Genomic DNA, 11549 nt, shown 5'->3' on the forward strand with positions numbered 1-11549 from the left:
GAGTCGGTATGTCCCGGTCGCTTCTCTTTGTCCAAAATGTTAGTGTTTTGTCTTTGCTTGTTTATTCTCCGCTAAATGAGTAATCTTCGCGTACCAGGACTATTATCGAACTTATTATGATCGAGAATCATGGTGATATTGCTGCAAGCAATGGGAATTTTGAACGTAATGTATCTTCAAGGGCAAGAAGCTTCCTATGGGGTTGGGAGGAAGCTATAAACATAGGATCAAGCTACTAGATGTCCCGATCAGTCATAGATATACTAACCAAGTGCTCTAGCCTGGGATCCACTCCGGACCAGATACTAGAGTCAACTTTTTGAATCGCTCTCGATTACTTAAAACATCATGATGCAAATGTACTTAATCTAGTATGGGACTAACAGTCAATGGCATGTATGGTGCCTAGGTGGGACTTAGTATTATTCGATATGCTAACCTGAATTGATGTCATGCATTATTGTATTTCATCTAGCGGATCTTCAGATATTGTTCATGCTCCTGTTAACTTGGTTCATGTATCTTTTTTTTTTCGCGTGTGTATTTTATTTTATTCTACGTAGTCCGAAGTATTGACCATTCATAGGATCATGATAATCAATTGGTGTGCGTCCACAGTTACTCACCACTGGTAGGACGTTGATCGCGGCTTCCAACTTGAAGGCTCGTGTGTATTAAATGGCACCATTAATTGATGAACAAGTGCAGGGGCTTCAGGTGCCACCGTGCATAAAGAACTGGTACTAATTGATTAAGGATTGCAATATTATACTAGTGGTAACCTTGGAACCTGGCCACGGAGAGGATTCTTCTTCGTTTAGGAATTTAGTGATAACTGGTCCGTGATGTTACATTTCGCTTATGAGCAATCGCGCACTCTGTTAATAGCTCCTTCGCGCCGGTGATTCCTTTGCGCTGAACGCTCCTTTATGCGTGTATGTATTGCAGAGTGGATTATTTAAGGAGTATCGCCCCGGAGTCCGTACGGGTCCCGAGCTCTCTCCTCCCCGGGCCTCGGGGAGGTTACTAGATTGGCGACGCTTTTAGAGTTTCCGTTTTTCCACTAGTAAACAATTTCACAGATAAAACATCGTATTTTACTATCTAGTGCACACTAGTTCCACAATTCACACCCTACATTCCTTACCCATGATATTAGGGGGGTTATTAGGGCCATTAGGGTCCATTAGAATGATTATAATAAAGGGTGGTTAGTTAGGTGTTGGACTTAGAATTTTCTGAGCTGGAGGTTGTTTTGATGGTAACTCTGTACTGGTATTGTAACCCTAACCTTTTTACAGACTAGTGGATTTCAGTCAAATGAAAAAGCGTCGCCAATTTAGTAACCTCCCCGGGAGCCTCGCAGCCCTGGAGGCAGACATGCGTGCACCCGTCTGATTTTACCCAAGCCATCTTTTCATCTCGCAATATTGCATGCGTATCGCTTCCTCTTGTGAGAGCAAGCAGCGCTCAACCTCAGCCCAATATACTCAACGAAGTCGCCGAACGTCCTTGTTTATCCGAATCGAGCTGCGTGATACCGACTTTGTGACTGAATAACCTCCATTGCGACCGAGCATAATTTGGCAGATCGGCTACAACAATGGAGTTGGCGGACCTTCATAGATCCGATGATGAGATCTCCCGGCCAGAGTCGAAACCGACGCAAGAGGCTGACGTTGCGCATTCAGGAAAGGAGGTTGGCCCTGACAAGGAGACTGCATCCAGCTCAAATTCTCAGACACCCCCGACTCTCCACGGCATCCAGTTGATCGGTCTATTATTATGTCTGTTTCTTGGTAACTTTACTATTGGATTTGTAGGTCTTCTAGTTGTACAGAAAGAAAAATTGCATCTCGCAAGCCATCAAAAAATAAGGATATAATTAACAAGACTTGTTGTAGGACAGCAGTTGCATTGGCACCCTTCTTGTGGTTCTTACCGATGACTTTAACGCTCTTGAAGATATCGGTTGGTACCAAACGACATAGTGAGTACTGAACACAAAAGCGTCATCATTTAATCTCGGACTGCTAGGCTAATTCTGCTCAACAAGCTTATTGACTTTATGTGCGCCTATCTTGGTCATGGGCCGACTCTACACCTTCTACTCCATGAAGACGCTTTATGCTCTCTCCTTCACCGTCTTCGTCGCCGGGTCTATTCTTACTGCTGCCTCACCTACATCTACCGCCTTCATCTTAGGTCGCGCGGTTAGCGGTCTCGGTGCATCGGGAATAAACGCTGGCATGTACATGTTAGTATTAAGCACGATGAACTGATTCGGCTGCTCTCAAGAACCGAGTGCTAACTTACAGCACAGTATTCTTGCGCGTACCGTTCCACTTAAGATTCGACCCACCATATTTGGCATATGCGGCGCCGTAGAGTGCGCGGCGCTCGCTTTTGGGCCCTTGATCAGTGGATCAATTGCTTATGGTGACAGTTGGAGGATCAACTTCTGGATTATTGTGGGTCTGGGAACCGCTGTTGCTTTAGGCGTGATCGTCACTTCAGGTCGTCTGAGTCAGAATGCGGACGACAAACAACTTGGTGTCAGTCAAAGGTTGAAGGGCCTCGACTGGTATGGGCTAGTCACACAGCTTCCTATGACTATCTGCTTGATTCTGTGTCTACAATGGGCTGGTACGACATACAAGTGGTCGAATTGGAGAATCATCGTCTTACTCGCCCTAACCGGCGTGCTTGCTATTCTGTTCTTTGTAGCTGAGCGTATCGGGGGCAAAACAAGCATGATCTCCTTGCCACTACTACGACAGCGAAATGTCGCCTTCAGCTGTGTGGTTGGCTTTTGCAACTTTGCCGCTTTGTGGATCCTCGACAACTATGTAAGTTTCATTGAGAACTATCCACCTTATCACTGCGGGCTTGCTGCTAATGGACCAGTAGCTCCCACTGTATTTCCAAGTAGTGCGCGGAGCAGATACCCTGGGTTCAGGTCTGATGTATCTACCGACCACGCTAAGTATGTCCATCTGCGCGCTGGCAAGTGGACCCTTTACATCGAAACTTAGCTATATCAATCCAGCGTTACTTCTTGGCAGTGTGCTGAGTGTGGCTGGAGCAGCTCTGATGACCACATTTGAACCCCATACGTCTGCAGGACGATGGATAGGTTACCAAATAATTTACGGTACCGGTGTTGGAATGGCATTCCAGCCTCCATTCATCGCCCTGCAAATTGTTCTTGAGCAATCACTTGTTCCTGCAGGTTTGGTGCTGTTGAACTTTGTGCAGATGCTCGGTGGTATCATATTTTTATCCATCTCGCAAAATATATTCCTGGACAAGCTGGCAAGCATTCTAACGAAAAACATCCCGAATTTGGACGCGGCCACTGTCAAGCAAAATGGTGCAAGTGGACTTCAGGGCTTCGTGCCTGCTGAATATCAACCGGAGATCATACTGGCCTATAATTCTGCTATCATTGACATATTGTACATCGCGCTTGGATTGGTTAGTGTTGGTCTGATAGCTGCTCTCGGCTTTGAGTGGAGGCCAATCGAGAAGGACGATGAGAAGAACGATTGAATTTAAAATTCATGTATTGCTATCCCCAATTCTTAGACTGGCGAGATAATTCTGCACCTTTAGAAAATCACCCAATGTGTCTTACTGTATGTCCGGTGTGTTTTAAGAGCGTCCTGTAATCAATCAAGGAGAAATTCCAACATTTTCGTTGCTACCACAGCATAACTACAAATAAGCGATCAACATAAGCTCAGCCACAAAGATGATAACATCCATCAATACTAAAAATGAGTCGGCAAGGAACCCTAAGCGTACGAGGAGCAGGTCTCATCGCGGATCTGTTTGAGGAACGGAAGGAGATCTGTACCCCCTGTCCCACGCACAGCAAATTCAATCTTCTTATGGCTCAAATTTGTGGTGGTGGTGCCCCCAGACTGAGTATTCGTGTCGATATGTATTTGTCTTGGCTTGTAAGCTCCCTGTTGTCTCCTCGCATTACGATAGCTGTTCGGGTTCTGCTGAAGGATGTAGCTATTTGTTATCTTCAAATGCACGTCCCGGAATCTCACCAGAGCACCGATACAAGCATTATATGAGTTGATGAGCTGCTCGTGATCTCGGTTCATCTCAACAAAGGCTCGAATATTGGCAACTTTCGCAAAGTGGATTAGGAATCGACGATGAGGATCAGGCATGTAGTCCCGCATGCTTGCCACGAATTCGGACTCTTCCTCGGGGACCGAATCAGAGATTCCTTTTACTTCACTGTTCCTGAGCCCGTGTGCATGGATTCTGGTGGGGTGATGTCTGACACCCAAAGCGAGGTCAATGAGTTGAATCAGACTGGACTGAGCATTCGATCCTCCAGAAAAACGAGCCGGTTGTATTGGATGTGTTCCATTATTAAAATATACCCCACTAGGCAGTTTTGGATTTCCTTTGCTACCGGCAAGAAATACACGGATTTTGTTGTAGAAGAAGTGTGGATCGCAGTTCTCATAAATGCGTTGCGTCAATGCGCATATATCTTGGATGCCCTCAAGTATACTGAGAAGTTGGGTAGCAACGGCATTGATCTCATTTTCTCGCACATAACGGACTGCATCCAAGACGGCTCGGACTAGTGGACCACCTCGAGCCTCAATAGCTACCGAGACAAGGTAGAACCAGCTTTCGTCAATCGCACCTGTGAAGGTAATTTGAGTTGCCAGATTATCGATACGATAAAGTGGTTCCATATCCTGTGCAACTCTATAATTCCATAGAACTAATCCGGCATAGGTCGCAACAGGAGGCATATCCAGTGACTCGCAGAGAAACAAGAGCGGGCTCGATACTGATTCCGGGATAATCTAGAGTAAGAGTCAGTCGCAGGATTCAAATAACATTATTTCCATCATACCTCTGCCGGCTCTTCGCCTCCCCAAATGTACGCATGGCAAATAAAGCCCAGTATCGAGTATGCTTTTCTTCGTTGCGATGTTGTCTCGAGATGCTGGCAACTCAGGACTGGAAGCCCGTCAACGACGCTCCGTATTTGATCTTGCATGATCAAATCCTGTAAGTGCTGGGTAACTTGTATCCATGGCAGGTAGGATGGGTGCAAATTGGTCTCTTCAGATACAATTTCGGGTAGAAACCCGGTTCTGGGAGACACATCGTATGCCTCAAGTATAGGTAGTTCAATGTCAGAAGCCATCTTGGGTTGGAATGTATTTCTGAGATGTGAATTCGCTCGTGGTTGCACGGAATTTTTCACAGGAATTGAAAACAATCGCATACACAAAATCTGCCAAGAGATTCCTTAGGTCACAGCAATGGCTGAATATGATTCATCTATATGTGCGAGAACGCACTAGCGAGTCTCGCGAAGCTTGTCAGCCCATTTGAGCTCGAATGGTGCGTGTCTGATTGTGAATTGTTACAAGGAAGTAGTTTCGGTACTTTTATCTATCTGGAATTTTTATGTCCAATGAAAAACAGTACGGCTTAGGAAAGGGGGCGATGTCTTCGCACGAAACATGAGCATCGCGAAGGATCCGTCCGCGCGAAGGATTCGTCCGCGCAGAACATCATTTATAACATCTTTGGGAGCCTGATGGCAAAGAAACGCTGTTTTATATTGATATCCCGCACGGGTAACATCCGGGATCCAGCACAGCTCAGTGGTACCGCATTCGGCCTTAACCCCGATCATGGGTCAGAATCGCCATTATCAATGGGCTAAGATGGCACTAAAGTCTCTCAGATAGGAGAAAAAGACAAGACGAGAATGCATACCAGCGCAATAATAGTGTCTTGTGAGTATCAGCGTAGTGTCGTATGACTCCATCAACGCAGTTTGCCTTCCCCTCGAATACCTTCATTGCCCCTTGTATTGTCTAAAGACTCGAGAAAGCACGGCCCACAAACGTATTGCACAGTATCATAAAAGAGTGAATTCCCGAGTCTAGCTTAGTATGGTAATTTATATACAAATGTGTGATTAGCTAAGTCATCGCGGCATGCAACATTTGAAGCGAGCAAGCTGGTAATGACACTAGCTTGTACAAGGTATTGATGGACCCACTAATACTCGACATAAAGTCCTCACCTTCATTTTTCATTCCTAATACCGGAAGATACCCACTTGATCGACAAAACCTTCATCGTTCTATGTCGTGAAATATTTCATTCTGCAAAGTTACCACTAGTGTGTTAGCTCTTCCTAGGTGCTCTCGCCCTAGAAATGAGGATTCTCGTCACCGTCGAAACCACGGCTTTTCGCGAGGTTGCTAGGGATTCTGATGGGATTTGCTGCTACATTTCAGTCACAGAATTACATGCATTGCTTAACATACTTCCTGTCGGTATGTGGATATCCACCAGGGACTTGTCAGTCACCACGTCGTGGTAATTCTTGTTGGTAGTAGGACCACATCATCACAGCATTAAACCCGCGAGATTCTGTACCTGCTATCAATTTAGACTCGGGTTGCTAGGGGAACGCCAGATCAGAGGTATGATGCAATGCTTGAGAATAGAAGTTGGTGCTGTCTCTGCACATGTGTTATGTGAAGCCCGGTGACTCGTAGGAAATTCGTAATCTTTCCTCGACGTCAGAAAGAACGGGGATTCAAAGGACCTTATTGTCTCGTATTTTACATATTTTAGCTAGCTATTGAGAGCTTCAAGTCGGCGAAGCGTCCAAAATTGACATACGCACTAGCATGTTCAAGTTGTAGGTATTGTACACGGCGACCCACACATCCTATGATGTGATAAACACATATTCTACTGGTAAAGACAAGTGGTTTTGTCGCATATTACGGTACGAGTCACTAGAAACTAACAATATGAGAGCTTCGGCCTTTGAGGACTTATTGAATGATTGGAACTGTTCGTCCGATTAGTCAATTAGCAGACATCAATGCAAAATGTAATACATATCACTCCAGATATCATCTACACCTATTCACATGATGGGCTTATCTTTCTCTGTACAGGAGGACGTGGTGTGTTGAATGTGTGGTGTTTCGGAGTGAGAGAAGGCGATACTATGTGAGAAGGAGAACTAGGTGGTCTACCCCACTAGTCTCAAGACCCTTGCATGTTATGCAGGATTCAAAAGCGAGAAGGATTCGACAGCGCAAAGGAGCCACTGGCGCTACCTTATCAATCCAAATAAGGCATAGTGGTATTGAACTATACATAGGGTAAATCCAGGATTCAACTCATCTGTCGATAACACATGTACACGGATGTAGTGGAACATATAATGAGTGAACTTGTTCTCGCTGTGTCAATTCTTTCTCATTCTGGTTAGCCTTTTGCCAATAGAAGCATAATCCAGCTACGTCCTGAGGGCCGAGATTCATCGCCCATCATGTCTCAGAGCTCTGAACACTTCCTGACCGCAAAGAACTTGTGGAAAAGAGCTCAGGGTCTAAAAGGTAGCAGCAATGTGACCATCACCGGAAAGGACCTCGACATCGCCACTGTCTTTGCAGTCTCACAAGGAGGTTGCCAGCCCTTTCTTACCGAGGACGAACCCACGTGCGCACGCATTCACGAAAGTGTGAAACAATTGAACGATTACCTCCAGAAAGGCCATACCGTCTATGGTAAGGAATTCCTCGCGTTCTGGGACATAAGATGAACAGACATATTGACACTCATTAGGAGTCACTACAGGATTCGGTGGAAGTGCCGATTCCAGAACAAAAGAGGTACACAAGCTGCAAACTTCTCTACTCCAGCTTACGCAAAGCGGAGTCATACTTTCATCTGACCAAGTTGTAAATGATGGAGTCTCCGAACATCGTTCCGAGCTGACATCGATGCCCATGTCCTGGGTCAGAGCAGCGATGTTGGTGAGATGCAACGCAACTGCTCGGGGCCATTCTGCAGTCACCATGAATGTCCTACAGGCCATCTTGAGACTTCTTCGACATGACATTGTTCCAATGGTGCCGCTGAAAGGATCTGTCTCTGCGTCGGGCGATCTAATGCCCCTTGCATTCATAGCTGGTGCTATTGAAGGCAACCCAGACATCAAGGTTTGCCAGCGACAAGGCGAATCTCTCAAGATCCTCTCTGCGGAAGCAGCTCTGGCGCAACATCAAATCCCGAAAATGAACTTTGGTCCGAAAGAAGCTTTGGGTCTTGTCAATGGCACGGCCTCGTCGGCCGGTCTGGCTGCAATAGTTATGTATGAGGCACATCATGTGGCTACACTATCACAAGCCTTCACGGCAATGGCAGTGGAGGCAATGCTTGGAAACTCGGAGAGCTTCCATCCATTTATTAGCGAGGCACGACCCCACCCCGGTCAAATCGAAGTCAGCCGTAATATCTTAGCGATGCTGCAGGGCTCCTATCTGGCAAAGGGCATTCGCAACAGTAAAGACTATGCCCCGGAAGGACTTTTCCAGGATCGATATGCGCTCAGGAGTACACCTCAATGGATTGGACCGCAACTGGAGGATCTTCTCTCTGCCAACCAACAAATCACCGTTGAGTTGAATTCGTCGGCTGACAATCCTATAGTCGATGCCGATGCCCAGGAGGTGTACTACGGTGCGAACTTCCAGGCTGCAGCAGTAACTTCCGCCATGGAAAAGACGCGCCTCGCATTACAGATGCTCGGAAAGCTTTTCTTTGCTCAATCGACCGAGCTCATCGATGCTAATCTGAACAATGGTCTGCCGGCAAATCTTTGCGCTGACAACCCCAGTCTTTCCTTCACTATGAAGGGTGTCGACATCAACATGGCAGCTTACATGTCCGAGCTAGGGTTCCTAGCCAATCCAGTGAGCAACCACGTACAATCCGCTGAGATGGGCAATCAATCGATCAATTCACTTGCTCTACTGTCGTCTCGCATGACCACGAAAGCTGTGGAACTAGTGTCCCTAATGGGCGCCACTTGTCTCTACGTCGGCTGCCAGGCGTTGGATCTTCGAGTCATGCAAATCGAATATCTTGATGAACTGTACTCAACCTTGCAAAATGATATGGGATCTTTCTTCGCCTCCAGCCTGGAATCGAAAGGAATCGAGTCATACAAGGTGCAACTTCGAAAGCATCTTACATCTTGTTGGCGAGCATCTTCCCGTCTAGATGATGCCGAGCGTTTCAACGCAGTCGCTGATGGTGCTGTCCTCTCTTTGCTGCACGTTTTAAAAGACTCCGATCATGTTCTTTCTGAGTCAGGGGCGTTAAGCTTGCTGCCACCATGGAGATCGAATGTTGAAAGCAAAGCGGCCAGCATCTACAAGGCCACCTTCCATCGGTTCTGTGCAAAACAGACCACAGAACAGTATCTTGGAGTCGGGTCTCAAGCGCTCTACCGCATGGTCAGGAGAGAGCTCGCCGTACCATTTCATCAGGGCCTGGGTGAACACCCGGGTTCGGAAGATACTGTCATATACGGCGAGAATGTGAGACCAAGAAAGATTATTGGCAACTGGATTGCTACGATTTATGAATCCATTCTTGATGGGAGGATGAACCATGCGTTATACGGTGCTCCACTGGATGTAGGCAATGGTGTTCACGCTGCGAATGGCAACGGCGTGCACAGGTTCAAGACAAAACAACGGAAACAATTATGGTAAAGTGAAGCCGATAAGATGCACATGAACAAGATACTTTATAATGTTTTTTTTTTCAGTCTGGACCGTTTACCTATCAATAAGCTCAATCTAAAGAAGAATGCTCGCAGGACTCGTTTGGACTTTGAAGAACATGCAAATAAATATTTGACGCAATCATTCTTGACCATTCTGTAAACCATCTGCTGCTTTGACTCATGGAACGCAGCTGCGTTGGGGTGATCATGGCGTCGTTTTGCCCGCTGCAGGATGCTAAAGTTAACTCCTCGAGCTCGCTCTCCAGGCATGATGATGCTGCTAACATAGCGCCGTGCATTCCCATTGTGGCGGATGGCAAATGCATTGATAAAGGTATAGACCCAATGACGCTCATGACATACGCTGCGCTGCTACACATATCCTCAGAAGTGCGAGTTGGGCAGTTATGGCAACAGAGGACAAGCTCTTCAAATCCAACTTCAGAGGTGTTCCAAAGCTTTCGGAAAACAGCACTTTGAATGCGACAAATAACCAGCCGAAGTATATGTAGCTTAGCACTGTTCCATAAATCTTGTAACGCGGTCAAGTATTCATCATCTTTCTCTTGTCCGTCAGCATAGATCAGAATGCTATCTTGGTCATACCTAAGGGAATTCCACCTTGGGCGGGTGGTGGTCTTTTGCTTGTATGTGAGATCCTGCTGAAGGGTATGAGCAGTCTGGAGGAAGACTTGGTCAAGATCGCCGCGGTGATACTGCCGGTACAGGACAATGACTCTAGTCTCAAGAACTGCAAGCTGATCATGGGCATGGTATAAGACGTCTCTGCCCATCGCCTGACTGCCCAGAATGAGAAAGTAAGGAGGTACCACACTGTTACAGAATGCGACGTCAAGCTGATTAGATATCAGTCAGTATTGCAAGACACGATGTCTAACAGATCCACTCACAATGATTTCTCTCGCTTTTCGAAATATCACGCGTCCAACCTTCGTCTGAACCTGTTTCAAACTGCGTGCCTGTACGAGACTGATTGCTGCTTGGATATGGATCATCCAGCTGCGACTTGAACCCCCTTCTGCCCAATAGTACCGCTAATCCGAATCATCAGCGACTGAACTACGTTGTCGATATTGTGCACATGCGCTACTACGTACCTCATATGTATAGAGAAGCAATGTGATTACCAGTACTGTATCGTCCGCAACCTGCCAGCCTCGCTGTATCGCTTCGCGACTCGAAGTTAAGGCAGCTCCATAGGTACATGCAGCTTGCTTAGGATCCACTGGCAGTTGTGGCACGAATGTTTGGAGCCTGCAGGCAGCAATTAGACCCCGGATGAGCCCGTGATCGACAAAGTAATGTAGAATATCGGACCAATCTCCCAGGGATCTCGGGTGGTCATGATTCGTCTTGTCGGACTTCTTTGTGACGGATTGTCTTGGATGTTGGTTGGTTGAATTTGAAGCATTGCCAAGCTGGTCGTAGTAAGCAATACTTTCCCCAGATTGATTGCCAAGTTCTCCCCTATAGCATGCCTGCGATAGCCGGAGACACCTCCCACAGACCGGAGACTGCATATCGCATCCCTTCTTGGCGCGCCTGAGCCCTTGTCAATAAAACGCTTGGTCCATTTATTGCTTTGACTAACACCGACCTGCACCCGCTACATCCAGCACTTCTTCGCCCTGACGGAGCTTGACACATTTTCTGGGCGAACATACCAACTGCGGCGAGTGGAATGTTCTTACTATTGTATGAGGAAGCCATAATCGAAACTTCTGTGTATTAGAGGCTCCCTTGATATAAGAAGTAGAGTATTCTCCACATATACGGCAAATATGAGTCCCCTAATCGGCAAGATCATAACATTGTTTATCGGTATGAAATGCAAGACACATTGCGTCAATTTGCGTCAATGACCCCTATCAGCTTGGCATTCTACAAATCCGTCTCTCCGACGGTTTCCGGGTTCTAGATTGGC

General features: G+C 46.6%; 4 protein-coding genes across 4 annotated transcripts; 2 read left to right on the forward strand and 2 right to left on the reverse strand.

The window, feature by feature from the left end:
- Nucleotides 1–1603: 1603 nt before the first annotated feature.
- Nucleotides 1604–3552, forward strand: N7478_002253 (uncharacterized protein; the record flags this gene model as incomplete). Its single annotated transcript, XM_056918467.1, has 6 exons — nt 1604–1819; nt 1905–1990; nt 2057–2257; nt 2324–2849; nt 2911–2986; nt 3050–3552. 6 exons carry the CDS (start codon nt 1604–1606, stop codon nt 3550–3552), a joined length of 1608 nt encoding a protein of 535 aa, XP_056784078.1.
- Nucleotides 3553–3797: 245 nt separating this feature from the next.
- Nucleotides 3798–5191, reverse strand: N7478_002254 (indoleamine 2,3-dioxygenase; the record flags this gene model as incomplete). The annotated part of the gene is made up of 2 exons (XM_056918468.1): nt 3798–4844; nt 4895–5191. The coding sequence occupies 2 exons, from the start codon at nt 5189–5191 to the stop codon at nt 3798–3800; spliced, it is 1344 nt and encodes a 447-aa protein (XP_056784079.1).
- Nucleotides 5192–7357: 2166 nt separating this feature from the next.
- On the forward strand, nt 7358–9590 carry N7478_002255 (aromatic amino acid ammonia-lyase; the record flags this gene model as incomplete). The annotated part of the gene is made up of 2 exons (XM_056918469.1): nt 7358–7595; nt 7654–9590. The coding sequence occupies 2 exons, from the start codon at nt 7358–7360 to the stop codon at nt 9588–9590; spliced, it is 2175 nt and encodes a 724-aa protein (XP_056784080.1).
- Nucleotides 9591–9672: 82 nt separating this feature from the next.
- Nucleotides 9673–11145, reverse strand: N7478_002256 (uncharacterized protein; the record flags this gene model as incomplete). Its single annotated transcript, XM_056918470.1, has 3 exons — nt 9673–10461; nt 10516–10659; nt 10723–11145. 3 exons carry the CDS (start codon nt 11143–11145, stop codon nt 9673–9675), a joined length of 1356 nt encoding a protein of 451 aa, XP_056784081.1.
- Between the last annotated feature and the right edge of the window lie 404 nt (nt 11146–11549).

The sequence above is a fragment of the Penicillium angulare genome, assembly GCF_028827245.1.
Source record: "Penicillium angulare strain IBT 27051 chromosome Unknown utg000002l_segment0_segment0, whole genome shotgun sequence".
Classification (NCBI taxonomy): domain Eukaryota; kingdom Fungi; phylum Ascomycota; class Eurotiomycetes; order Eurotiales; family Aspergillaceae; genus Penicillium; species Penicillium angulare.